Raw genomic sequence first — 24,817 nt, 5'->3', positions numbered from 1 at the left:
ACTGACCCTACAGTTGTTGGTGGGCTGGCCATGGGCAACTTGCCCAATTGCTGCAAGCCTGTCTCCTCCTCCAAGAGGGTGGGCTCCTTGTTTTCATGTGCAGTTGACCTGAATCTGGCCTGCAGATATTGATATGCTAGAGGAATTCGCCTACTTAAGAACTCAGGAAGGTGGGAAAATTCATCTGGAATTACTGCCCAATCAAGGGATGCTGATCAAGTAAGCATGCTGTAGTTCGCCCTTCCGCGCCGCGTGCTCGCCTTTGTGTGCTCGTAGGAAATATTTGTAAATTTCTCTGCCTTTCAGAAATTTAATAGAGAGGAATCCAAACCTGGTCTCTGCTTTTAAAAGTAGATTTGGTTCTGGGTACCTTTTGAAACACTTGGCATTTCCTTAACTGTATCTCTTAAAATATTGTTTAAATTGGGGCATTTCTGTCACTTTTGAAACTTTTTCACTAGACAAAGTCTCGTTCACGGTATCTTTTCCAAAATTTATGACTGATTCTATCAATTTCTGATTAGACGTAGAGTGCTTTTAATTAAGAAAAGCCACACATAATTAAAGTTGTACCGGATTAGGAGAATTCATTAGGAAAAACTGGAGACTTTATAGACTGTACCTGGATTTCAGTGTTTAATGGAAGCCCTCCTCAGCAGTCCTCATTGCTTACATAGCACAAAGAAAAGTAGCCACATCTAGTGCCTCCAAGAAGAACACACCTGCTGCAGGAAATGTTGGTGGGGTGTCAAGTCTCAGGCATGCCCTCTCACACCCAGATGAAGTTAGTGACCATTTATGATTTTTAAATAGCTCATAGATCTTGCTTCTATCCTTCAGTACTCACTGTAGTTTGGATGATATATCCTTTGTGCTGTAAATGCCGCATGTAGTTTTATTTCCATATTTCCTCCTCTGCATCCTGCATATTCAGCGTGTCTGTAAGTCAGTGTTAGTCACGCAAGAGACTGAACTCTGAGTGAGAAGAAACTGTTGGTAAGGCTGAAAACATTTTCCTTTTTCCCTCAATTATGAAATGAACAAGTGTTCAGTTGTTGAAAGCAAAAATCCACATCTTGTTCTATCTTTATGTAGAGTCTTAGAAATGTAGAGAGAGGGAAGTAGGAGATGTTCATTCTGGATTTCTATAACCTGCGTAATTTGGTGCATAGCAAACATTACTTTATGTCCTATCAAGAATTGGGTCTTGTGGAATCCATTCTAAAGAATGGGAGATTAAGTGGGGTTCTTATCCTTCATCTTGTAAATGTTATTAAATATTCTAAATATTTACCATAAAAGAACAAATACTCAAGAAAACACAAGACCTGGGGCCGGCCTGGTGGTGCAAGCGGTTGAGTGTGCGCGCTCCACTGCAGCGGCCTGGGGTCCGCCGGTTCAGATCCCAGGCGCACACCGACGCACTGCTTGGCAAGCCGTGCTGTGGCGGCGTCCCATATAAAGTGGAGGAAGATGGGCACGGATGTTAGCACAGGGCCAGTCTTCCTCAGCAAAAAAAGAGGAGGATTGGCAGATGTTAGCTCAGGGCTGATCTTCCTCACAAAAAAAAAAAAAGAAAGAAAACACAAGACCTTTATACATTGGGTTGCTGAGGCAAGGTGGACTGAACATGCTCATCTTCCCATCTCCATTTACTTCCCTAAGACTGTGAATAAAAACTGTGGGAAAAGTAATATTCTTAACAGTATTTGAGAATAAACATTACTTTTTGATATGAGAGCCTAGGTAACCCCTTTTGTGTTGTGATTTCTTTTCTAGGTTTTGAGGCTGGATATACAAACATAGCTTTGATAGCTTTTTAGTTAATTTCCATTAACACTCACCATACAAATTATCATGATATAGAGACAGCCTTAGTAGAATCAACTCTGTTTATTTAGGATTAAACCTACAGTGATATTCACTTTACTTAGATAATGCTTAACCATTTGTGGAAATGTGAGAGAGTGGAGTGTCAAAAAATCAACAGCTGAATCTCAAACCTCATCGTACTGAACCATCTTTAGCCGGTTTTTGTTGAGCTGGAGCAGTGACATGGATACATAGAGACAACCCCTAGGACAAGGAATGAAAGCAAGGGGGTGTGGAACACCCAGATGACATCACTGTAGAGGCAGAGATAGGCAATGCATTTCTAGCCTTTTGAGGAATAATTCCACGCTCCCCACCTGGGTCAATATAACCCTTAATTTCTTCTAACTCCCTGTAGAAGACCATTAAGCCTCTAAGGAAACCTGCTGTCCCGTCAGTTTGGAAGCAGGAATAGGGACTGTTACCTAGTGAGCTGACCTTGTAGGAATTTACCTAGTCTTCACTGTGTGAGTCTCAAAGTCATTTGAAACCTGCGTTTCAATTACTTATGCCTAAACTACAGCGGGAGAAGCAAGCTGCGTAAGTCCAAGAGCTCTTGCTAATTGAGGTATGGTTAGAATCTTGAGTAAAACTGTGTTCCTTTTCCCTTTGGGTTCCAAATAAATTCTCTGCAGCCACTGCAGACCTTCTGGGTGTCTCCTCCTGCTGAGTGGCAGAGATGTTGTGGGTAAGGTTATGGGTCCGTCCTAGTTGCGGTGTCTCGGGTACGAGCAGGTACGGTACCAACACTGAGGGTGCTGGGGCCCTACCACCAGCAGGAGGGATAAGCTCTTTATTTGTTACATAAACATTTTGCTCTTATGTATTTAAAATAGAGAAGTATTTTTATGTTGATATTTGCAGTAGCTTAGTTGCATTAGACTGGATGAAAATGGACAACAGTGCCCTGTGCATGTATGCTCTGTATAGAGTGGGTGATAATGTTCTGGGAGGTGATCACCCAGCTAACGTACTAAATCTTGGTTGTTACAGAATTCTGCAAAGCTGTGGGTCCCATAGTCTTTTTTCCCCCATCTGTTCCTTTTCTCATACTTTTTGAAATTCAAACTCAACCTTTCTTTATCAAAGACGTTACCAGCCCCTCTAGTCCTCTCGGAAGGGCCTCTTCAGTTTGGGGCTTCAGTCCTGTCAAAGATGGTTGCAAAGTTACAGGTGTATTTCTGGGTTGGCATGGGCATAGGGTGGAGAGTGAAGGAGGCTGGATTTGAAAATGTGGCTTCTCAAATGTTAAGCCCTCTCCCCACGGCCCTCAGTTGCATCTCATCGTCCTCTTCCCCAGTGGTTGCTTTTTATACCAAATCTCAATTGGGCTGAGCTTGGGGACTAGGAACCACGCTGCCTCTGGACGCACCCCGCGAGCGGGTGCTCGCTAGCTTCTCCCGTCCTGCAGCGCGGCTGCGGCCAGGGGCTTGTGGAGGTTCAAGGGCTCTATGTGGTCTGCTTCCCGTCTCGTGCATTTTCTCTGGAGTGTTGTTTTTGCAGTGCAGGGGGAGTCGGTGTGGGTGTTTGAATGCTGCTGTTTGCTGTTTCCTAAAGGCCTTCTAGCCCTCCCATGGGGTTACTGCCGCAGGAATTCTTACCTGTGCTTCAGCCCAGCATACAGACTGCTGACAGGTACCAAGTGGAAAACACCTGCTCATAGTGTGCTGTTTGTCACATGTTTACTGCCCATGGTTTTCAGCTCTTTGTTCTCAGTGCTCTTTCTCATGCTTTATTTATTTTTTTAATTTGTTCTGCATTCCTTGGCAAACCATCTGGTTGTACTATTGTAACATTTCTTATTTTTTTCCATAAGTTGCCAGTGTTTTTGTGTTCGATTTAAAAATCATTATGGATCTGGAAAAAAATGAAACTTATATAAAACTGTGTTAGATTAAGTGCACATTAGGTTAGGCACTAAGCTGTGATTCTCTTTTGATAAAACATAAGGCATTCAGTCGTAAATATTTAAGGATGCTGAGGCTTATGTTAAGTAACTTTTTGTTCATGGACTTTCCTATCAGTGACCAGTGCTGAGGTTTGGTCTAGACACGTGTTAGCACAGGATTTTCTTGCCTGGATCCTGTCTTTTCAGATCTCACCCTTCTGAATTGAAATATGTAGTAGGGTGGAACGTCACTTTTATTAGCTGATTTATCCTGTTCTTGGACCACAAAAGCTAACTAATTCTCTTCTTCATCCGAACTTACAAAGGGTAGAGGCTCTGATAGAGATGTGATTGAGTTATGCTGCTCTTTATGAATGGAAACAGTACCATTGAGCATGATCAGCAGGACAGGTGCATTTTATTATATTTTTCTGGTATTAAGGGGAGAGTTGAGTTTGAACCGTCAGTGCCCTTGAGCTTACTGTCTGCAAATACCAGTGACTTGCGGTTGGTCAGAGGGTCAGCTCCCCTTTGGGGTTGCAGTCTGGGACCCAGAAGGGCAGCATCTCGGGGCAGCGTAGAAAGGTCTGTGTCTGTTCCCAGTGGGACTGACAGCCTTGGCCTCGCTGACACTGTGTCCTTATGACTGAGGTAACCAGTGGGCTTGACTAGATCTGTCCACGGAGAACAGTGTGTTTTCTGCGTGGCGCTGCTGCTTCACTGCGTAGTTCCTTAAAATGTGCCTGGGCACTGGGGTGTCCTGGAATATCTCTACTAGTCTAACAAAGCCTGGGGGTTTCTTCTGTTGTACTGCAACTTTACGACTTCTGCTTTACTTATTTTATCTGATAATACAAGTTTTAAAACACAGAAACATTTTAGAGTGGTTTCAACAGTTCTGTTTTGGCCAGTACAGAAAGATCTCATCTTAAATCCCTGTCACTCAGCCTGAGGGCACTTAGGCAGTGGGGGTGGGGAATGGAGGTGACTTCTGTTTCTCTAATCTACCAAATTACTGTACTAGTAGTTAGAACTCCTTTCCTCTTAACTGAACCCATTGAATTTTGCTAGATTTTTCTTTTCCTCTCTTCATTTTGGTGTCCTCAGTTTTCTGGGATTTCCTTCTCTAGAGCACGCCTTTTGGGGTGTAGTTAGAGACCTTGCTTGTGCCCTCCCGACCCTTCCACAACTGTGCCGGGCTCCTGGGCACGAGGACCGGATCTGGTCTTCGCTAGGACTCTGCAGGCCACTGGCTGCTCCTCAGCGAGGCTGCGTCTCTCTCCGCCCCTGTGCCAGACTCCTCTCGGAACCCCCAGCTCATCCTGCTGCTTCTCGGACAGGGGAGCTGCCTGTCCTGCTGTGGCGTTGCGGGCAGAGACGCGCTTTGTAATGGGGCGCTGTGCACAGCCCCGAGCCTCCCTCAGCCTGTCACGGCATGCCGGCCCGAGGGGCACAGGCTAAGCCCAGTTTGGCTACAGGCTCATTGTGGTTTCCCTCCTCCTGCTGCTGCCGCATCTATAAGGCCAGCGTGGCCTGGTCCCAGTCAGCCCCAGTGGCTGCACTGTGTACAGTCAGCATTGGGGTGCATAGTGTCAGCTGCAGGGCTCCAAGGCGAAGCAGGCGGCATGTTACTAACCGAGGGAGAAAGAGGTCTCTCTAGTTGTCAGTCTCTGAGAAGGAATGGGCAAAGGGGCTTGTTTGCTTAGGGCTTTTCTTTCTTTCTTTCATGTTTTCCTTACTGACACTTAGATTTGAGGCAGGCTTTACTCCTCCCCCAGAGCCCCTGACCGGTGATGCCGTGCTAACCATGGTGTCCCTCTGTTCCCTGTCGCTGCCCTCAGGCACCACACGGTCACTCGGGGCATCACCAAGGGCGTGAAGGAGGACTTCCGCCTGGCCATGGAGCGCCAGGTGTCCCGCTGCGGGGAGAACCTGCTGGTCGTGCTGCACAGGTTCTGCGTCAACGAGAAGATCCTGCTCCTTCAGACTCTGGCCTGACTGGAGGCCTCCCAGAGACGACTCTTAGCCGTGTAGTGCTGGGGGAAGACGTAAAGCACTGATAAGTGTTGCTGTTACAACTCCTAAGAAGTTTCTTCTTAAGAAAACCATCTGAGTTCTAATTCCTTAGTTGCCTCAAAGTAGTTCCGAAGAGTCTGAGAAGCTGTTTCTATTTTTGTCATTTTTGTAAAACAAAAGAATCGACCTGTTTTGTAAATAAAAATTATCCTAAATTGGAGGGTTTTTTTTTTAGCTTATTTTAACTCTCATGAGTTTCTGAACAAGGGTGCACTTTACTTAAAAAGACCTTATTCCTTCCATGACCTCAAGATTTTCCTTTCCACGGTTAGGATTTGGTAGATATGACATATCAACATAATAGTAGACCTTTTCATTCTCAAGTTTTAACCAAAAACCTTGATGCCAGAATGAACTTGAGCGACCTTCTGCTGAGGGAGCCGGGGGTAGGGTCTGCGGAACAGCCCAGGAAAGAGAAGGGAAGGCAGGGGCCTCCTCCCTGCTCCGCTGCCCGGCCGCAGCTACCGGTGGTGTGTGCCCAGGCCTGCCAGCCAGACGCTGGGCTTCCACCCTGGCTCTGCCTGCCCTTCACCTGCCGCGTGCCGGGGACAAGTTCATTTCTCTGTGCCTCAAGCTCGTCGGCGGAAAAGCAGGGCGGAAAAGCAGAGATAAGGGCTCGTCCCTCCAGGTTGTCGTGGAGACTGCGTGTGACGTATGAGGTACTTAGAAGAGTACTCGCACGTCGTGAGGGTGCCACCAGTGTCAGGTGTCAGTGTCGGTTTCTCTTGCTGTTCCTGAAATATATCAGGTAAACATCAAACATTTGTTTCTAGGGGCCATTTAAGAATGAAAGAGCTGAGAAGTTCAGTTACTTTGCATAAAAAGTTTTAGAAATCTTTTCTATATAAGACCCTTTTCATAGATATATTAAGTTGTTTAAGTAATAGGCATCTGATCTCAAAGTATTTCAACTAGCTCTAAACGACTAGTTCTCAATGTTCGTCAGTGGAGTAGGACTTGGTTACACATGGATACCCGGCCTGTTGTTTGTATTGTGGAGTGTGTTCCCGACAGCTGTCAGAGGAAACCCTCTCCTACCTCTTGGTTTTATAACACCTTCCCTAGATGGGTGTTTGGGACAGCACATATCAGAACAAGACTTGTTACCCAAAAGTGTAGGCACCAGATAAAAAGGGACCAGTCATCTTTTTTCGTCAGTGGTGCCACTCTTGTGTGCAGAATCGCAGGGGAGAGCCCTAAATACAGTGGAGACAGACCGAGTTTGCAACCGAGAAAGGGATTGGGAGGGGACTGCAGACCACTGGCACGGGCACTGAGCACTCCAAGCCCCTGCACTGAGACTTGACCACACTCCAGACTCCTTCCAGAAGCTTAAGGCCATGTCCCCGGATGAGCCCCGCCCCCTAAAATGCCTGCCGGGGAAAGCTGGGTGCTGCCAGGAGAACTGACTGTTGATGCCAGCCAAAACATGGTGATGAGCAGAGGAGTCCCTGCACCCCGTTAGTGCAGTTGCTTTAGAGCTGGCAGTTCCTTCCTTTGCCCTTTGAGGTGTAAAACTACCACCCAAAACTGTTACTTCAAGGAGTTGTCTGAAATGCAAACATCTGGGGAGGATAAGGGCCTCATTTCCTGGGTACATTGCTTCAGCCTGCGCACTGTCTCCTGTCATAAAGGTAGGAGAAGCCCAGCTAACAGATGCAGGTGGCCTAGTCACACGGACCAAGCCCCTTCACACCCCTGAGCACACCCAGCCGTTCGCCTCAGGAGGCTCTGGTTCACGCTGGACCCTCTTCCCGTCGCCGTCGTATTACTGAATAAGTGTGCCATCACCATTCTCAGTGTCTGGCTTTGTCTGTCTCTGACACAGGGCAGGCGTCACCTGTGATTTGTTAAACTGACACAGGCTGTCGCCTGGGCAGAGCTGTAGCAGACAGGATTTGGATAGACAGAGGTACCAGTTTATGAGCCAAATGATGGAGTTTAATCAAATGGAAGAAAAACTGTCTTGCTTATTGAAGTGGAAGGGCGTAGCTACAAACAGGATAAAATACAAGGACCAACAGCTGGCCACGGAAGGCGGGGAAATCTGAAAAATTGTTGATTTCCCTAGTGGGAGTCCCAGCAGTCAGGACAGCGTTCCACCAGAACCCGACAGGGTAACAGACGCTGCGGGAGGCCGTGCGCGGCGCCGGGGGGAGAGGGCAGCGGTCCGTACAGCTAGCCTTGCGGATGGAATCCTGCAAACGGAAGCCTGCAAGATAATGGCATCTTTTGTCTGTTGCAGTGTTCTGACGTACACCATTGGGTAAGGGGTTTATGAAATCTGAGGCATTTTAGGACATAATGCAGACATCCAGCATGTCCATCAGCTTTGAATTTGGAAATGCATGCAGCCTGAAGAAAAACACTGTTCTGGAATTCATGCCCCACAAACACTGATTCCCAAGAGAAGACTGTTGGCTCGCTGCACTCGGGTGAAAACAGATTACAAAGATACGCAGCTAACGACAAACACCGGCCACGTGTTTTCCCACCTAATTTCAAAGTTAAAAAGTTATGTTAAAAATCTCAAAAGCTGGGATTATACCAGAAGCTGCATTGTTAGCAGGGTCATGGCTTCTACAGCATATTGTTTAGCATTTTTAAAGATCTATCCCTGTTTCTTATAATTGATACAGAAATCTGTTTCTGAAAGGCAGATATGTTGAGAAATTATCTCAAAGTCCATTTGTCTCCCCATTTATTTGGAAAATAATAGAATTACATTGAAGGAAAAATAAAAACTAGTATGTTGGCATTGTGTTTAAGCTGATACTCTTGATACAAACTGGATTACTGTACGTATTTATAGACGACGCCCTTTATTGCCCAGAGTGAAAAGAAGTAAAGTATAAGACAGCAGTTTATTCACTTAGTTATAAAGAGGAGTTAGGAATATAAGTAAGTACCAAAAAACGAATAAACAATGTCGAGTTATTACATCCCTACTCTAGAATAGTATTCTTTTGCTTTATTACTAAGAACCACCCCCACCCCCCGACTTCCCTGTGAGATGCAACTGTGCCCTGTGTTTGCTGCAGCCTTTTGGGCTGTCCTCCCTGTCCTCTGTCCCTCTCCTCCCACAGCCCCTTCCCACTCTGCCCCTCCCTCCCAGCACACTCCCTCCTCCCCTCCCAGAGGGAGGTAGTCCCCGTCCTCCACACAGCCCTGTGCTGTGTCAGTCCAGGTTCCCTTTTGCTGCTGGCTGTGAAAGTCAAGCAAAGCACCAATAACTGCTGCTGGCGAGGGTTTTCTGGCTAATAAAATGACAAGACACCCAGAGGGGGGGTGCCCTCTCCTTCCAGTGTCTCTGCTGAGTTTGTGGCTGCCACGGTGGCGGTCATCTCAGCCGTGAAGTGAGCTGGCTGGGAGCGAGCGGATGTGCTGGAGCCCGCCTGCCTCTTAGGTGAGATGTTTTCCTTGTAACCCAGCTGAATCAGTACTTCCTGTTCCTTACGGGTCAAGACATCCTGACATGCTCCCCAGTTGGAGAAATGCTTCTGGATAACTCATTGTGAGTTGGAGAGGCCCAGCTCAGCTTTACTTGCTGGGTGTTGGGATGACACAGCTGTGACACCCATAACGGCTCACTGCCAAAGAGCAGCAGCAGGGTTCCTCAGATGACTGTCCCGTACACAGTAGCTCCGTGGACATCATGGGGCACTCCAGACATGCTAATTTTATCAGCACTTCTTATATATTTAACATAAAAACCGCCACTATTGCTTTGCTTTAAATAAATGTTTATTTAGTGCCTGCTATGTACAAGGCACTGTGCACCATGAAGAATATGCAGATAAGCAAGGCATAATTCTTGCCCTTAACAAGCTCACAGTCTAGCATGGGAAATTAGATGATTCACAAATAACCATCACACAAGACAAAAAAAAGGAAGACTTTACTCAGAGGTAGAAGCAGGAGAGAACTGGCTATTTGACGGATGGGAGGAGTCTGGCTGGGCTGGGATCGGCAGGGTGGGCATAAGGCAGGTGGGGTGAGAAAGCTGGAAAGGCGTGTTGGGCCCCACTGAGGATGGTGATATATGCTGGCAAAGCTGCTTCAACTTCCATGGGAGTTTTTATAAAGAGGTGATTTGATCTGAGCTCTGCTTTATAAAACGTAATCTGGTGGCAATGGAGAGGGACTTCACAGAAGAAGGGATTGAGGGAAGGAGGCCAGTTTAAAAATGAGTACGGGAGTGTGGACTAGAGATAGAAGACCGTGATCATGAGAATGAGAAGTTACAGGTGAAAGGTGGAGACAGAAGTGAGAAGATCTGGCAATGGCTGAATAGGGAAAAAGGGGATAGAGGAGGTAAGGTGAGCAAAAGATGACAGCAGTGTTTACACCTAGAGATGGAGAATGATCCAGTCACAGAGCTAGGAAAAGACAAAGGAGAAAAGGAGAGGAAGGAGAGGAAGAGGTGAGCCTGGACGCTGGCGGACGTCCAGGTGGAGGGTCCGGCAAGCAGTCACAAGTCGGGATGAGAGTCCGGGTGCAGGTCCACGCTGGAGACACAGACTAGAGAGTCGTCCACACAGTGGTGACAGCTCAAGCAATGTTGAGATGGTTCCACCTCACCCCGGAGAAGATGCTCTAAAGGACAACCTAGTGTCACATTGTCATCAGAAATGGAATTCTCACAGAAAATTCATAAGAATGATGTGCATCGTATGAAAATTGCTGTTTCTCTTCGTGTGTTCTCCCATCTTCACTCTTGAGAAACTATTTCTTCAGTTCTGTGATTCTGAGCAGGAAAGCTGCCTCCATTGTGGAGGGTCATTCTGAAAAGATTTACTCTAATGAGAGTTTTTTAAACTTTTCATTATCATTCATTTTGAAGAGTGTTCTGTAATAAAATTTTTTTTCTAAGGATTTCAGAAAAGCTATTGATGTATGCCACCTCACTGCGTCCAAGAGTTGGAAGGGACCTGAGAGGGCATCACTGTCTCCCTCACTCACAGACGAGGAAACCGAGGCCCCGACAGGCGGAGGGCCCTGCCCAGCATCTTACACAGCAAGGACGGCAAAGCTGCAGCCAGGAGCAAAGCAGCGGCCTTTCTGTCCTCCACAGCCACATGTCTAAGTGCCAGCTGCCATCAAGACACACAGAGAGACAGACAGATGGGGGGGGAGGGGTAGATAGATGGACTAGATAGATAGGTGGACAGACAGACAGGGATGTTAGCAGATGACTAATACAAGCAAGAGTGCCTGGAAATAACACAACTACATTTTAACTTTTTTAAGTGGGAAAAAGGAAAAAATGGTTTCTGATAGAAAGGCATTTTTGGGGCCGGCCCGGTGGGGCAGTGGTTGAGTGCGCGGGCTCCGCTTCCACGGCCCGCGGTTTGCGAGTTCGGATCCCGGGCGCACACCGACGCACCGCTTGTCAAGCCACACTGTGGTGGCGTCCCAGATAAAGTAGAGGAAGATGGGCACGGATGTTAGCCCAGGGCCAGTCTTCCTCGGCAAAAAGAGGAGGATTGGCATCAGATGTTAGCTCAGGGCTAATCTTCCTTGCAAAAAAAAGAAAGGCATTTTTTGGACCCACCAATGCCTTGCAAATCTGAAAAGGAAATTGCTCTGACTTTCTTGAAATATTAAACTGCACTTAACCAAAAGATATTAGACTACAATACTACACATCGCATTCGAGAAGCTTTGTAGTCAGCCCAGCAGAAATGATGGTGTTCCTGGTTGGCACGTACACACACGGAAAGGCAGTTTGCAGGAAAACAACATCAATGAGACTCAGACCTTAGATTGTTTTATCCGTCACAGAGCAAAATGCCTGTGGGAACACCCTTTTGAAAAATTAAATGAGAAATCCTTAGAATGAAGTTCCAAATACATCCATTTATACAGAAGATGGAGAAAAAAGACAATTACATTCCAAATATATAAGTCCCAGATACTCAGGCAGAGCTCTGATGAGCCGTGTCCCAGTCCACCAGCCCGAGGACTCTGCATCTCCCCAGTAATCTGGAAATACACATCCTGTCGTATCATTAAGGATTCCCTTTAGTAAGTCCCAGGCGCACCAGAATCTGCCAGTAACACATTTCAGCTGGAGCCATCAGATTTTCCAAAATATCTTCTTCTTATAGAGAATGTAGGCAATGAGCACCCAGAGAGCAGTGGCAACTGTGTTCTGAGTGAGATGCTCCTTGTGCGACTGCTCGTCCTCCAGCCTCCACTGAAAGGGGAAGTAGTTCTCAAACACCTCGTGGCCGACGTACACCAGGATAGAATTCATTCCTAGGGAGAGACGCAGAAGAGAGTGTTCGCCTGAGTCACATCTGATCCTCTGTTTAATGCTTGAAATTTGACTTTGATTCAGTGAGAAAACAGAAAGCCCACACTTATACTTAAGTGTAAACTATATCAAAAAATTATTAGAAAATACTTATTTTATAAGTGTAATTCTTAAATACTAAATCTGAAAGGAAAGCCAAAATTATTAACTTTCTAGACAGAAAACTTGAGGTCCAAAGAATGTGGCTTTACTAGAATCAGAGGCTGACCTGAGCCACTGAAACCACCAGGTCTCTCAGCCTTCAGGCAGAACTGCACCTAGGCCATACTGTTTCTCTCTTGATAGTGTCTCGATATTTCTTATGTATAATCTGTAAGGTAGTATGTTTACATTACGAAAGAAAGTATGGCCCCATTTCTCAAGTATTAGAAACAGGATGATATGCCCCAGATCGTTTCTGATCCCCCACAATTCAGTATCGCCTGAAGAAATGAGTGGAACGCATTTATGACCCCACGGTCTAAGTGAGTGAAATGGGGCGGACTGCTTTGGAACAGGCCAGTGACATCGTGCGTGGCCTGGGACAGCATGCTTTCTCCCTCCGAGGCCTGCATCTTGGAAACAGGCCACCTGGGCTGTGGCTTGAGGCCTCTGCACTGGGCACACTCCACTGTCTCTGGGCCAGCCCACGGGGTCACCATCATCGACTCTGTCTGGGGTGAGGGGTGACTTGCCGGGGTAAAAGAAGGGGGTTCCTGTCCACAGACCCTTCACATCCACGACGGGATACAGGACGAGCAGGATGAAGAAGGCAAAGGAGCTGAGCGTGGTGACGTAGGAAATGGACCTGGGAGGAGGGAACGAGGGCTTCAGTGCTCCCGAGCGCGACCGGTGTCAGCCTGTTCGATGGCCAGAGCTAAAATGACAGTATCTATACCTACCAGAGATTTTTGTTTACTGGAATAAAGCCTTCATTTTCAGAAACTTTCGTCAAAGCAACAGAAATAAGCCCCTACAATGGGGGAGAAGGATGTTAGTTTTTTATACTATCTCAAAAAACAACTGTGTTTCAAAACTGAAAAATATTAGTTATTGAATTGCTTAGGGAGGGCTGAAAATTGTGCCTTATATTTTATTCTTTTAAGTGGAAAAATATTTTTAAGATGCATAACTAAAAATATTCTCCAAAAAATATCTTGTCAGCATTCCTCTGAGTTGAAGGTAAACTAACTGATAAATCAGAGCGAGTCCTGAGAAGACCGGTTATGTCAGGGGCAAAGGGACAGTCAACCTCACAACTCTTTTGTCACCTGTAAGTCTGGAAGCTGGTGTCTGGAAACCGTGACCATTTGCCTGGCCTTTCGGGTACGGCTCGCCACCAGAACCCATGCACGCGCTCCCCACTGGCTGCTGATGGCAAACACTGACTTACTTATAAAGACGTTTTCCTAAGAATACAAACCTGAGAATTTAGGTGTACAGATCTGTTCCTCTCTGTCATTCAAGTGAAGAATGTCACTGTTGTGACGTGGTGACAGCTGCCATACCAGAGTTGCTAAACATTTTATTTCTTTTAAATATGTCGTGTGAAGAAATGGAACCTGAGTGAGGAACGTCGGTTACTTACTAGAAAACAAGACCAGGCAGTGAATCTGATCAGGATGTCTTTGGTCTGATCCTTGTAATACAAGAGTATTTTTCCTGCCTGGAAAAGGAAACACAGTATGAGCAAGAGAATCACCGCAGCTATGTTCTCACATCATATTCATCCATGTCTTACGTGTCATCTGCCAGGCACTCTGCGGGACACTGGACAACAAAGAGGAATGGAGCGGAACCCCTGCCCTCGACTAGGAGCAAAGAGAGGCACAGTGGAGGGACGCGGGGAAGAGAGAGAAGGTGCCGTCAAGTTGAGGGTGTGAGCGCAAAGCAGGAGCATTTGGGTAGAAAGGAACAGCATGCACAGAAGAATGTCAAAACCAGAGAGAAAGCATGGCTTCCCCGAGGTGCTGCGGGCAATGCAGACACCTGGTGGGTGGGGAGGCTGATACGTGTGGGCAGGGGGGCCTGCAGGTCTCACCAAGAGGCTCGGGCTTTCTCCATCGGTGCTGGGGAGCCAAGGAAAGTCACTTAGTTTCCCCCAAAAAGTACCACTGGACGAGCTCAGACTGGCCTGCCAGATGGCCCAGCCTGGCAGCAGTACAGGAGAGGGACAGGGACAGGGTGGAGCTGTGGGCAGGGAAACATTCTAAAAACAGTCAAATCCGGCCTTTGCATGAAAATCCCCCGAAATTAGGAATTAATTTCTGAAAACATCAAAGGGTAAGAAAGTGTTTATAACAATTTGTAATAATAGCTAAAACGTATGAATGTTTTCTATGTGCCAGTTCTTAGAACTTCACGTGAATTAACTTAATGCATCCTCTCAACGCCTTTACGACGGAGGTGCGAGTGAAGCAGAGGGCTGAGGGCACCCGGCCAGGCTCCCAGCTGGTGAGCGGCAGGGCGGCCAGGTCTGCACTCTAACCCCACCCTGGGCTGCTCCCACAGGCGCAGATCTGCCCAGAGAGCACGTGCAGCAATTGAAGGAATATATGTAAAAGCACCCAATGTAAACTGTAAAGTGCTGTAGAGATAAGGGCAGTATTTCTAAAGATGAAATGATTTAATCACCAAAATGTATATGCTTTAGACCTGCACACTCCAATATGGGAGCCACTAGCCACATGTGACTATTTAAAATTAAATTTAAATTAATTAAAATTAAATAAAATTAAAAATTCAGTTCCTCAGTCATATTGGCCACATTTCAAGTACTCAATAGCCACGCGGACGGAACAGATACAGAATACTTTCATCATCACAGCAAGTTCTATTAGTGCTGCTTTACATGTCTTTTCCTCTCTCAGCTCCCCTCAGCTAACAGTTTCAAACACCCATTAGGAGAACTTTAAAAAGAAAAATCTAGAGTGTTCAGAATTTTAACAAAATTGCATCTGAGACAAACCAAGAATACCTGTGTTGACTCTGGCATAGAATATGCACAACCTGAAACCACATAACGTGTACAAAAGAAGCGTGACAAGTGACTTCCCCTCATCACCAGTACACAAACACTGCACACTCCAGCGGGGAAATCTTTTACCCAGAAACTGCTGGGCCTCCACTGCTACGATAAGCCATACAAATAATAAGAATTTTTTTGAGATATACAAATTATACCTAATTATTTGAATGTGCTGAATTTTAGTAACTTCTAGCTGTGACAATCTGTCAAACACAAACAGAATTTATGAGACCTGTAATACACAGAAGAAGATATGCTTCCAATTACATACTTTAATGAAATAGGTTTTGAATGAACACTGAATCAGTCATCACAAACTGTCAGAAAAATGTATCCTAATGAAATGAAGAGATACCTGAACTCCTAGGAATGCCATCACAATGGAGTTGATGGTCCCCAGGATGCCTTCCGGGTCATAGGCCACCTGGGTGTGATACAGCACCTGACAAGACAGGCGAGAGGGGCATGCCCTCACTGACGTGCACATGCACATGACAGCCCGAGACCACACGTGGTCAGACACTGGGCACCCACCTCCGCCATCCTCAGGGTCACTATCTGGTCAACCTTGCGTACCATCAACGCTTCCTATCTTCTTCTAAGGCAAAAATCACTAAAAATACGTTTGTATTCTTGTATTATAAACGAAATTGTTATTGTGGAAACTGCCGGAGTTTGGCACTGTCCAGTGTGGTGGACACTGCCGTGGACCCCAGACACCCCGCCTGCCCCTTTCAGGACGGAAGCGCTCATTCCCCAGCTGCTAGAATGATTAACGGCCAGAAGCTCTCAGCCAAGTCCCTCTTCTAGACGCATCCCTGAGTGAAGAGCTGCCTCTCTAGGAGCCACAGCCCTTGCTGGGGGCAGTCCACACCTACCCAGGGACAGCAAGGGCCCAATCCCTCACCCTAATTCAGAACAGCTCTGAAGGGCCACCCCAGCCTCCCACGAGATCCGCTGAGGCCTTCGTGTGACTGCAACGCAGTTCCACTGCGCCCTGGGCCCAGCCCTGCTCCCTTCGTTCCCCGGCAGTGTTGACCCCAGAAGGACTGCCTGATAAAGGTCCTACAGATGAACTCTGTCTCAGGTCTGCTGCCAGGAAATCCGACCCGAGACAGACAGAAAGCACCACGCTACACACTTGATACGATGTGCTCTCACTAAAATCCAAAGTGATGTTTACACACTGCCCCTTCCTGAACATTAAAGTCACTAAAGTCACCAGCTCTTCAAACACAAGTTAGTTCCCATCATAGCTTATTAGATGGACACAGTTCAAAACTGGCCATCCAGTTCTCTCTTCCTTTACTTCAGAGCTGCAGGTGTCCAGCTCCAAGGATAAGGCGGGCTCACTCACAGTCGAGGAAGGGCGCTGGTAAAGGTGGCCCTCTCCCAGAAGCAGGCGGTCGATGTGGCCGGCAGCTCCTCCAGTGCAGTTCGGGTACTTCCCCAGATCTCCAATGCCACCGGGGCCCAGGTAACCACTGGGGGGGTGAGAACAGGGGCTCAATCGACGAGACTTCAGAGGGCAGCAGGGCATATACCGACTACCCGTGCAGCCCAGCGACGAGCCTCCAGCACGCGCCAGCCCCAGAGCCCTCAGCGCTGCGCGCTCGCCAAGGCTGCTTTGGCATGTCAAGGCGGGAAGCCCACCTTCCCTTCAAACTGACCCTGAAAAAAACCTCCTTGAGACACTTCTCTGGACACACACCAGACTCCTCTCCCAATACGAAGTGTGCCTCAAAGGAGAAGAAAGAGGGGAAGAGAATTCTTCTGACTGGCAGAAAACGACATGCAAAAAGGGATAACCTACGCGGCTCACTTACGTGGGGCATCCAGGAACAGGCAAGAGGAAGGTCAAACCCAGCCAGATGCTTTCCAGCATCAGGATGAAGAGCCACTGGGGCCAGCCGCACAGGACGTCTCGAAGAGAAGAGCAGCCCCTCTCCTGAGGGAGGGCATGAAAACATATATGGACCAGACGCAAGGAGAACCAAAAATAACATGCAGTATATGTATTTGGGAGATCCCCTGCGATTCTTCTCTTGGCCTTTAGGGTACTAAGACAACAACGGACGCAGTTGTTCCTTGTGTATTCTCTTGTTTAGATGCTCCCTCTCTATGAAATATCACAGTAAAACATTAGTTAAAAAGAAACCAGTGGGGGCCGGCCGAGTGGTGCAGCGGTTAAGTGTGCACACTCCGCTTCAGCAGCCCGGGGTTCGCAGGTTCGGATCCCAGGCACGCACCGAGGGACCGCTTGTGAAGCCAAGCTGTGGCAGCGTCCCATATAAAGTAGAGGAAGAAGGGCACAGATGTTGGCCCAGGGCCAGTCTTCCTCAGCAAAAAGAGAAGGATTGGCATCAGATGTTAGCTCAGGGCTGATCTTCCTCACAAAAAAAAAGATATCAGTAGACAATTCTAATCCTTTACCCAATACATTCACATAAAAACTTGTACACAAATGTACACAGAATCATTATTTATAACAGCCAAAAAGTGGAAACAAGTCAAATATCCACCAACTGATGAATGGATACAAAATGTGGTACACTCATAAAATGGAATATTATTCAGCAGTAAAAAGGAATCAAGTCCTGACACATGGCACAACATGGATAAACCTTGAAAAACACTATGCCAAGTGAAAGAAGCCAGACACAAAAAACCACATACTCAATAATCCCATTTATATGAAACGGAATGTCCAAACAGGCAAATCTATAGAGACAGAAACTAGATTAGAGGTTGCCTAGGGCTGGGGGAATGGGGAGAGGCTGGTAGTGAGTATGAGCTTTCTTTCTGGAGTAATAAAAATGTTCTAGAATTGGATAGTGGTGATCACTGCACAACTCTGTGAATATACTAAATATCACTGAACTGGATACTTGAAACATGGGAGTTTTATGGTAAGTGAATTATATGTCAATAAAGCTGACAAAAAAAAGAAATTAAAAACAAATTTTAAAAAAGGAAAACGAAATTTAAACATTCAGAGCTGTTCTGGTTGGAGGAGGAAGGGTGCAGCCCACCTATTCTTGGTGTCCCACCCGACCCCCTGCTCCACCATGGCGGACAAGCCTCCACAGACCCTCAGGCCCCACATGCGGCCAACAAGCTTGTGTTCACTTGCCCATGTCGAGTCTCACCCCTCCTTCAGGAAATCTATGGCAGAGGGCAAGGATACACCAACGGGAGGGCAGAGGAGGTAAAGGGATAATGATTAAATGCACCTCAAGAACATATAACCGAGCGCTCACTACCGGAAGAACCAAGAGAATTCGGGATTCAGTGATGAATTTGCTAGTTACATATATGAAAGAAGCTGGAAAACGAATACAGCTTTATTAATTTATTGTGAAGTAGGACCCCAAATGAAGAGTTTAAACATTTCCACCTGAATTTCTATTTCTGCTTGGGGAAAACAAAATAGCTGTCACCTTGGTAAACTCAACTCAGCAGTTTATAGTAAGACAAAAAGTAATCACCAAGTGGTGAGCCTCTCACATACTTCTTACAAAGAAGAAATGTGAAATAGCCCAGGACAACTCTGTCATTCTCCCATCCCTATCTTGGCACTTCCTCTCCAAGTTGCACCTTTCTAGCATTTGTGTAGACAGTGAAATGTTCTAAGTTTTTTGTATATCTTGAACCACAAAGAAATTGAAAAATTGGCTCTAATGCCCCAAGAGATGGATGATGGTGATATTATTTAATGCCATCAAAATGCATTTGATTACTGGACACTTAAAAATTTGTTAACAGAGTAAATCTTATGTGTTTTTTACCACAATAAAAAAAATGAATGATGTAAAGACTAAATAAAAATAACTAATTAAAGGAAAAAAAAAAGCATTTGACTAACAGAGTTAAAGTCTATTGAAGTACAGTACTGCACTCAGGACTAAAGAAAGTTCTAAAAACCATACAATGATTGCCGCCCCCCGCCCCCCCGGGTTTTTGGTGTTTTTTTTTGTGAGGAAGATCAGCCCTGAGCTAACATCCATGCCAATCCTCCTCTTTCTGCTGCGGAAGACTGGCCCTGGGCTAACATCCGTGCCCATCTTCCTCCACTTTATATGGGACGCCGCCACAGCATGGCCTGACAAGCGGTGCGTCGGCGCGCCTGGGATCCGAAACTGGGCCGCCAGCAGCAGAGCGCGCACTTAACCGCTAAGCCACCAGGCCGGCCCCTCCCCTCTTTTGTTAAATAGGTTTCTCACCGAGGCACAACTTTCAGGCACAGGTTTAGCAAAGAGGAGTTCCAGCACGGCAACCACAAAGTACGTCACCCCCAACCGCTGGAGCACGCCAGGGATTCGCAACTTGTCCCAAGACACTGCAGAAGGGACAGTGAGGTGAAGAGTCAGCCAGCACTTCTCATCTCACCCATGACATCAGCTGTTTCTAAGGGGGAAGACATATCTTTGTTACACCTAAGTAAGTCTTTTTTAGGCTCTTGGAGATGGAAATACATACAGTCAGGAGACATGGCTCAGACTCACAGCAGACAGCTGGCCAGCGGGGAGACTGGGATAAGAACAAGAGTGTCTTCCTCACGTGTGGGCACAGAGCCAGGACGACCCTTGGCCCTGAAGTTCATCTCCGGCCCTTTCCCGTTAGGACCACAGATTCAACTCTCACATCCACCAGGAACTTAAAGATCCAGCACAGGCCACTGACGGCCTCTCCTTGCCCGACAGACTACATGACTTTCACTGGAAGAGTGTAACCCTATAACGAATCCTACTGGGAACAGTGGCCCACTTTTGGAGATAACTTAAATCAACTCTCATGTGACACCTTCCCTTATGACCCCAACTCGAAGTGACATCTACTCCCCCTCATGCCTCAAGTCTGAGGGCTTCATTTGGCTCCTGTCTAGATATTTGTGTCCTCTTCTGCTAATGACACTGAGAGTCCCTTGAGGACAGCGACCACTGCCTTCCCCGACTCTGATCTGGGTCCCAGCATAGGGCGGACTTCCCTCCCTCAGCTTTCCTGTCTCACTCGCACCGCTAAAATGACGGCAAAAACGTCATTCCTTCCGGCACCCTGCTGGCACACAGGAGACGACAGAGGCGGGATCTTGCATTACCACACGACAGCCTTGTCATGAGAGCTGATGAGACTCAAGTGGCAGCAGGGAGGCTCTGAGAACCAGGGGACCTGCTCTCGTCCCTACTCTGCCCTTCACTTCACTTAGACCGTCTGGAGAAAGCACTTCCACCTCTCCTGGCCTCAGAGTCTTCCTTTGCACAACATAAGGGTCTTAGTGGTCTTGGAGGCTCCTCCCAGGTCTAAAATTCCAAGATAATAATAACAATGCCCCAAGTTATACCAGCATCGTATACACTTTTCTAATAACTTTTTGCAGGTATCTGAGATGAAGGAATTACATTTCTTTCAAATTATAACACGTAGTTTCCATATTTCAACCTGAATATATATAAATGGAGGGGAAAAACACTTACATGGACCAAGGCAATAATTGGGGTTCACAATGATGATTCCTATAGAGATTAACAGGAAACTCCTCCACGCAATTTTCCCCAGCAATCTGAATTTTGAACATCCCCGCTTCAGTATGGAGGTCATTGAAAGAAAAATCGAAGATCCCATAATAAATACAAACCTAAAAAAAACACAGCTATTAATATAAGGTAACCGTTTCCAATTTTTTTTGTCTCTATATCACTAATATTTTATAATCTACTACATAACACAAGCAACACATGATTTTTTAAAGTAGCCAATTATTGCAATAACATCGGGTTAATAGTGGAGGAAGAGTCAGAAAGTAGCCCTGCTGGGCTGTAAAGTTTGTGGCCTCCAAGTCCTGTCTCAGGAGGAAAGTCTTCAGGACTAAGCACGACTTCCACGGACAACCTCCATTTAGTTCTCAAAGAGAAATGATGATGAGGATGCTGCCATCCAAATAACTCCCCAGTCACTGGGTCACCCTCAGAGTCCTCGAGGAACAAGCACAACATTTCAATCATTTCTAACCCACTCTTGCTCCTGAAAAAAAATGAAAGCTACATTTTTTTTTCTGATTTTGTCTCAGCCACACATCTCTTTTCTTGCTTTCTTTCACTGTACTAAATTACCTCTTTTTGAAAAAAAGTCAGAACACTCATATGTCTAATTATTTGGCAAGGGGTTAACAGAGATGAAAGTCTGCTCTGGCTGTGTTCCTCCGTGTCTCCTGGCTTCCCTTCTTGGAGACACCTAACTGGGGTAAAAGACTGTAGCAACAGGAACAGGAACCAAGCCACTTTCCTGCAGGGAACCTCACAGAGAATGCACATAAATCATTACCAGGCCTGCAGGCACACAGAACTCCTCCTACCCAAATCTGTCTCAAAAAGGAACTCTCCCCAAAACCTGAGTTCATATTAGCCATGAAACACAAGGGACCGAAGACACAAGCCACCGGCCAGCACCACCTCCTAACGATGGAGCAAAGTTGCTCCGAGCACCACAGCAGACACCACTCCACACTGTATCGGAGGGCATCGCCCCTCAGCAAGGTGAACAAGCCACGATGATCAGACACAGGGTTTGGTGACTGCACTCTAATTTCACACTGTGATTTGCTACTATCACTGCCCTGTTCACACTTATCCTAATGCCCTGATACCAACATACTGCATTTCTTTTAGGAAATATGATTTTATTTCCTAAAAATACTTGTTTTCAGGATTAGTGGAATTTAACTACATATTCAGAATTTATGATTTCTTACAAGATTCCCAGATCTTGTAAATTATAATCTACACTAACAAAATGTGTTCCCAAATCACTCATCTTTTATGTGTGCATGTCTTAATTTTATTTATTTATTTTTTCCCCCAAAGTCCCAGTAGATAGTTGCATGTCATAGCTGCACATCCTTCTAGTTGCTGTATGTGGGACGCGGCCTCAGCATGGCCAGAGAAGCGGTGCATCAGTGCGCGCCTGGGATCCGAACCCGGGCTGCCAGCAGCGGAGCACGCACACTTAACCGCTAAGCCACGGGGCCGGCCCTATGTGTGCATGTCTTAGATAAGCACTATGCCAAGTATGAGAACTATTCGGTAACACAGCTTTAAGAAGAACCTTGTAAGAGCAGAGACCTGTGAGCAACACAGGCCTGCAGCCCAGAATCAAGGCTGGTCTCAGAGACAGGCTCCAGCATCAGCTGAAAAAAAAAATGGAGATGACCTACAGATGAGCTGGTGGTAGACTGCCAACTCACCATGGGAACACAAGGTCAGCCACTGTCAGTCCTGCAAAATAACACAAGCACAAAGAGTGAGGAAAAGGACTCTGGAATGTAAGTGCTTCCTAAATCTAGAATGGATTCCATCACATACTGACAGGGAAAGTAAACTCAGAGAGTTCACTGCGAAGAAACACAGAGACCTCCCTGGGGACTCTGCAACCAGTCACTGGGCCTGGGGAATTACCTAAGAACATAACTGGGCACAGGAGAACCATACTAGAAGCTTGTGGACAAGTTTGTTATCTTTAAGTGGAGCTGTTCAAAACCCATTCTTAAACCAACTACTGAGTTACACTCAAAGCCATTACTCAGCACCACTCAGACCAACCCCAGTTCAATGGCAACCCAAGGGGGACCATGAGTTTTAGAAGGCAGAACTCCCACATGGCTATAATAAAAGGTATACCTAGAATATGACAAGGGTCATTTACAACTAAATTCTTCACATCCTCTGCAGAGCCTCACAGTCCTACTGCAGAGACCTCTGGGCCAGCGTGTTCTCACAGTGAAGCATCAGAGAGCCACAGCACACAAAGGGGAGAATGAAACTAAAGGGCCAACAGAAGAATATGAAGGTCATTCCAGGGGGCAGGAGCTCAGCGGCTCAAAGGAGGTTGGTGGGGCCTCATCTCTGGAGCTCCTAGGGGCAATGCTGAGTGACTGTCCCACCCACAGTTCTCTGAGGGGTCTATGTAAGCAATGCTACCTTTAGGAAATGTCTCACCATTCCAACTCGCATGTTTGAAGTACCAGTATCTCCCTCCTCCGTAGTTAACGAAGACCATGATGATGAGAGCTATCCTGTAAAGCAACAAGGAGCAGGCTCTCAGGGCTGGTGCCTGTGACAAGGAGTGGCCCGGCAGGAGACACACTTACACTCACAAGGTGCAGTCATGACACAAGACGACACCTCAAGAGTGGAAATTACTGCTTCTAGTCACCACAACAGGGCCCTACACTACAGTCCTTCTGTTGCGAACGTTTACAACATGATGTCTTAAGAAAAACGTACAGTGACACTAAACTGTATAACCGGAAAACAAAGCAAAACATTTCCGGTTACTCAATTTTTTGCTAATTATTCAGATGTCTCAGGTTAAAGAACTGTCGTAGAAGGTGTGCAGGCATTAGAGTCAGAGCTGAGGGCTCAACTCTTGGGTCCTTCTCTCTCATTAGCCATAAGACCTTGGGCAGGACTCTCATCAATTATCTCAGAACGCTTCTCTGTAAAAGAGGGAACACCCCTTACCTAGGGACCATCAGGACTATTAAGGAGATAATGTATATTAGAGCACCAAACCAGTGCTCAGCACATTTCAGGTACTTAATAAATGCTAGTTCCTTTCCACCTGTGAACATGTCATCTCCAATAGCGGCAATGAGAACTGGAGAGAAAGAGGAATACAATAAAACAGATTGTGAATATGCTATTGGATGCTGTTTCCACAGAACGCAGGAATGAAGACTTTAGTATGTTTATGGCGTAATTTGTGGGAACTTTGGAGCCCAACTGCCTGGAATCAAATCCTGGCTGTCCCACTGTGTCCCTGAGTGACCTTGTGCAAGTTACTTAACACTGTGGCTCAATTTCTTCACCTATAAAACCGGTACATTAAAAGCAGATACTGGGCTGGCATTGTGGCATGGTGGTTAAGTGCGCGTGCTCTGCTGTGGCGGCCCAGGGTTCGAAGGTTCGGATCCCAGGCGCGCACCGACACACCGCTTGTCAAGCCATGCTGTGGCGGCGTCCCATATAAAGTAGAGGAAGATGGGCACAGATGTTAGCCCAGGGCCAGTCTTCCTCAGCAAAAAGAGGAGGATTGGTAGATGTTAGCTCAGGGCTGATCTTCCTCACAAAAACAAATAATAATAATAATAAATTAATTAATTAAAAAAATTAAAAAAAAAAAGTAGATACCTCACAGGATTGCTAAGAGATTAAATAAATGAAGACAAGTTAGAACAGTGCCTGGAACACAGTAAGAAGTTAAAATTGGTCAGCAATTGTCATGATTATTATTACCATTATTGCTATTATTACCTGGCCTCAAATACACACACCAGGAGCACTCAGAGCTCTGGTGAGGCTGGGACAGGATTATATGGTTACCACGGGGTTTAAAAGGCCTCAGTGGGTAGAAATGGAAGACCTGATACCTAGATACTTATTTTCAGCTATATAGTTTTATACTTTATTTTCAGAGTTTGGTCCTAGCCTTCATTCTTCTACCAGAACTATAAAATAGCAACAGGGTACTGTATGACTCTGTGGATTTGCTATCTAAAGGGCCTGACAATCCAGCTGTTTTGCTAGAGGGATGAAGGATGAGGACTGACTCTTCCGCAGGCTGGTGTTTCGTTTCTAGACTGGTACATCTTCTCATTTGT

General features: G+C 46.3%; 2 protein-coding genes across 8 annotated transcripts in view; one reads left to right on the top strand and one right to left on the bottom strand.

The window, feature by feature from the left end:
* Positions 1 to 5,996, top strand: part of INTS10 (integrator complex subunit 10) — a 40,195-nt gene extending 34,199 nt beyond the window's left edge. For 3 of the 4 annotated variants that reach the window (XM_014795920.2, XM_087418615.1, XM_087418616.1), the window contains 3 exons: positions 126 to 219; positions 3,430 to 3,507; positions 5,602 to 5,996. In XM_014795920.2, coding sequence (XP_014651406.1) covers positions 126 to 219; positions 3,430 to 3,507; positions 5,602 to 5,758 — 329 coding nt within the window. In that variant the 3' untranslated portion in view covers positions 5,759 to 5,996. The remainder of the gene's footprint in view (positions 1 to 125; positions 220 to 3,429; positions 3,508 to 5,601) is intronic. The other variant, XM_004444126.3, reaches the window with a different exon arrangement.
* A 5,679-nt stretch (positions 5,997 to 11,675) lies between these two features.
* Positions 11,676 to 24,817, bottom strand: part of LOC101400836 (heparan-alpha-glucosaminide N-acetyltransferase) — a 32,793-nt gene continuing 19,651 nt past the window's right edge. For 2 of the 4 annotated variants that reach the window (XM_087418618.1, XM_087418617.1), the window contains exons 8-18: positions 23,154 to 23,230; positions 22,403 to 22,433; positions 20,637 to 20,797; positions 19,386 to 19,501; positions 16,989 to 17,110; positions 16,520 to 16,646; positions 15,518 to 15,604; positions 13,723 to 13,800; positions 13,037 to 13,107; positions 12,830 to 12,942; positions 11,676 to 12,097 (exon numbers count right to left, since the gene is read on the bottom strand). In XM_087418618.1, coding sequence (XP_087274744.1) covers positions 11,916 to 12,097; positions 12,830 to 12,942; positions 13,037 to 13,107; positions 13,723 to 13,800; positions 15,518 to 15,604; positions 16,520 to 16,646; positions 16,989 to 17,110; positions 19,386 to 19,501; positions 20,637 to 20,797; positions 22,403 to 22,433; positions 23,154 to 23,230 — 1,165 coding nt within the window. In that variant the 3' untranslated portion in view covers positions 11,676 to 11,915. The remainder of the gene's footprint in view (positions 12,098 to 12,829; positions 12,943 to 13,036; positions 13,108 to 13,722; positions 13,801 to 15,517; positions 15,605 to 16,519; positions 16,647 to 16,988; positions 17,111 to 19,385; positions 19,502 to 20,636; positions 20,798 to 22,402; positions 22,434 to 23,153; positions 23,231 to 24,817) is intronic. The other 2 variants (XM_087418620.1, XM_087418619.1) reach the window with 2 other exon arrangements.

The sequence above is a fragment of the Ceratotherium simum genome, chromosome 28, assembly GCF_057802395.1.
Source record: "Ceratotherium simum simum isolate JZ-2026a chromosome 28, ASM5780239v1, whole genome shotgun sequence".
Lineage (NCBI taxonomy): Eukaryota > Metazoa > Chordata > Mammalia > Perissodactyla > Rhinocerotidae > Ceratotherium > Ceratotherium simum.
Note: the sequence above shows the minus strand (reverse complement) of the source record. Positions and strands in the feature narration are given on the sequence as shown.